The sequence below is a fragment of the Chaetura pelagica genome, unplaced genomic scaffold, assembly GCF_000747805.2.
Source record: "Chaetura pelagica isolate M959 unplaced genomic scaffold, ChaPel_1.0 scaffold329, whole genome shotgun sequence".
Lineage (NCBI taxonomy): Eukaryota > Metazoa > Chordata > Aves > Apodiformes > Apodidae > Chaetura > Chaetura pelagica.
Genome location: NW_009954609.1, coordinates 85,560 through 87,334, shown reverse-complemented (window position 1 = coordinate 87,334; position 1,775 = coordinate 85,560). Strand labels below are relative to the sequence as shown.

General features: G+C 64.1%; 1 protein-coding gene across 1 annotated transcript in view; it reads right to left on the bottom strand.

The window, feature by feature from the left end:
* The window catches only part of MLPH (melanophilin), a 23,992-nt gene that overhangs the window by 3,835 nt on the left and 18,382 nt on the right, over positions 1–1,775 (bottom strand). The window contains exons 14-18 of the mRNA XM_010005452.1: positions 1,371–1,526; positions 1,142–1,222; positions 767–832; positions 583–652; positions 27–89 (exon numbers count right to left, since the gene is read on the bottom strand). Coding sequence (XP_010003754.1) covers positions 27–89; positions 583–652; positions 767–832; positions 1,142–1,222; positions 1,371–1,526 — 436 coding nt within the window. The remainder of the gene's footprint in view (positions 1–26; positions 90–582; positions 653–766; positions 833–1,141; positions 1,223–1,370; positions 1,527–1,775) is intronic.

Here is a 1,775-nt window from a genome sequence, read left to right as displayed (position 1 = left end):
CCGCCCCCCGCGCCGCCGGCTCCCGCCGGGATTCCTCTGGGTCAGGGAGCCCCGCGACGCCGAGTTGCGCTCGAAGGAGCCCTCCAGCCCTGCCGGGAGAGACGGGCACCAGGTCCCCAGCTCAGCTTCCGCCCGCCCGCCCGAGACACCCAGGTTGGACCAGGGCTGGGGCTCCCCCCCAGCCAGCAAGGGGCAACAAGGGGCAGGACCCTCCCCCGGGGAGGCCGAGATGGCCCCTGGAAGAGATGATGGTCCCCTTGGGTCTGTCTCCCCCCAGGGTGTCACCAGTGAAGTCAGGCAGATGTCTCCTGGGGCTGGGGGGCAGGAGCCCGGGCTGCAGAGGAAGCCCTGCTTCTTGAGGGGCTGAGCCACCTCAGCCTGAGCTCTGTTGACCCCAGTCTGACCACCCACCTCCTCCTTTCCAGGTTATCCACCATGGACGAGGTTTCTCCTACCAGGAGAAGGGGACCCCCATGGCAGACACACAACTGGGGGCAGAAAGTGAGGTCCAAGTGTCCTCCAAAGCCCAGCCCACCACCCCCACAGGTCCCCACCTCCCGTGGGCAGAGCCGTGATCCTCACCAGAGAGGTTGAGTGGACTGTGGAACCTCCTCCTGAACCCCTGCAGCCCCTGCAAGAGAAGGGGAGCAACCTGCTGGGAGGACATGGGTCCCACCTGAGGCCACCACTTCACAAGCAGCTCCTTGGAGACCCTGGTTGTCCCCAGGCACATGGAGAAGCCAGCAGAGATCGAGCATGTACTCACTTTCACATCATCTGCAGACTCTCCAGGGCTGCTGCTGGTGGGACTAGATGAGAGCAGGGAGGTGGCCTGTGGGCAGAAGAAGAGCAGAGCTTTCTCTGAGGGGTTTCAGATGACCCAGCCTACCTTTTCAGGGGGGGGCACTGTCACCTCTTTTTTAAATCTGGACTGACCCTAAGGTGGAGAGGAAGGGGCAGCACCTCTGCCTGGCGGCCACCAGCTCCAGGAGACAGGGCTGGGGAGGGCTCAGTGAGCCAGGTGGGTCTTCACAGCACCCAGGGGTGGCAGCAGGAGGGGCGGGAGTGGCAGCAGGGGACCCTGATGTGGCAGCAGGAGGCCCAGGGGTGGCACTTCCCATCTGCTCCCCTCCAGGCTTACCTGTCCACTTGTCTTCTTCTTGGCCTTCACGGTCAGCCCCGCAGCCGACAGTGCCGCGATGCGCGCCTCGATGTCTGACACCTGCAGAGGGAAGGGGGGAAAAACCCAAAACCCCATGGACATGGTGGCCAGAAGATCCATCACCAGCCCCCTGTGCTACCGCCGGCCAGAGGGGTGGGCCAGGTGGCCCTGAAGGCCAAGGAGGTGGCCCTGAAGGCCAAGGTCTCACCTCGCTCTCCGCCTGCTGCACCCGAGCGGCCGTTGAGGCCACTTTGTCCTCCAGCTCCGACAGCTCTGAGTCGGTGGTGAGGGGGTGGTCAGGTCCTCCCTCCAGCTCCTGCAGGGTTCCCTGGAGCTGGGAGAACTTCCCAGCAGTCAGGTCCACCTGGAAGACAAGGTGAAGACACCCCAGAATACGTTGCAGAATGAAGCTTCCTGGAGTCCCCTCTCCTGGTGTTGCCTCTCGGAGGAGCGGCGGGGGGAGGCAGGGACCATGTCCTGTGGTGGCACCAAGCTGAGGAGACGTGGTTCCTCCAAACCCACTGCCTCTTTTCTAAGGGTGTCTGGGCTGCTGGGCTGCCACCAGTCCCCAGGTCCCATAGGTCCCACCAGTCCCCGTTGAAACCCTGAGGAT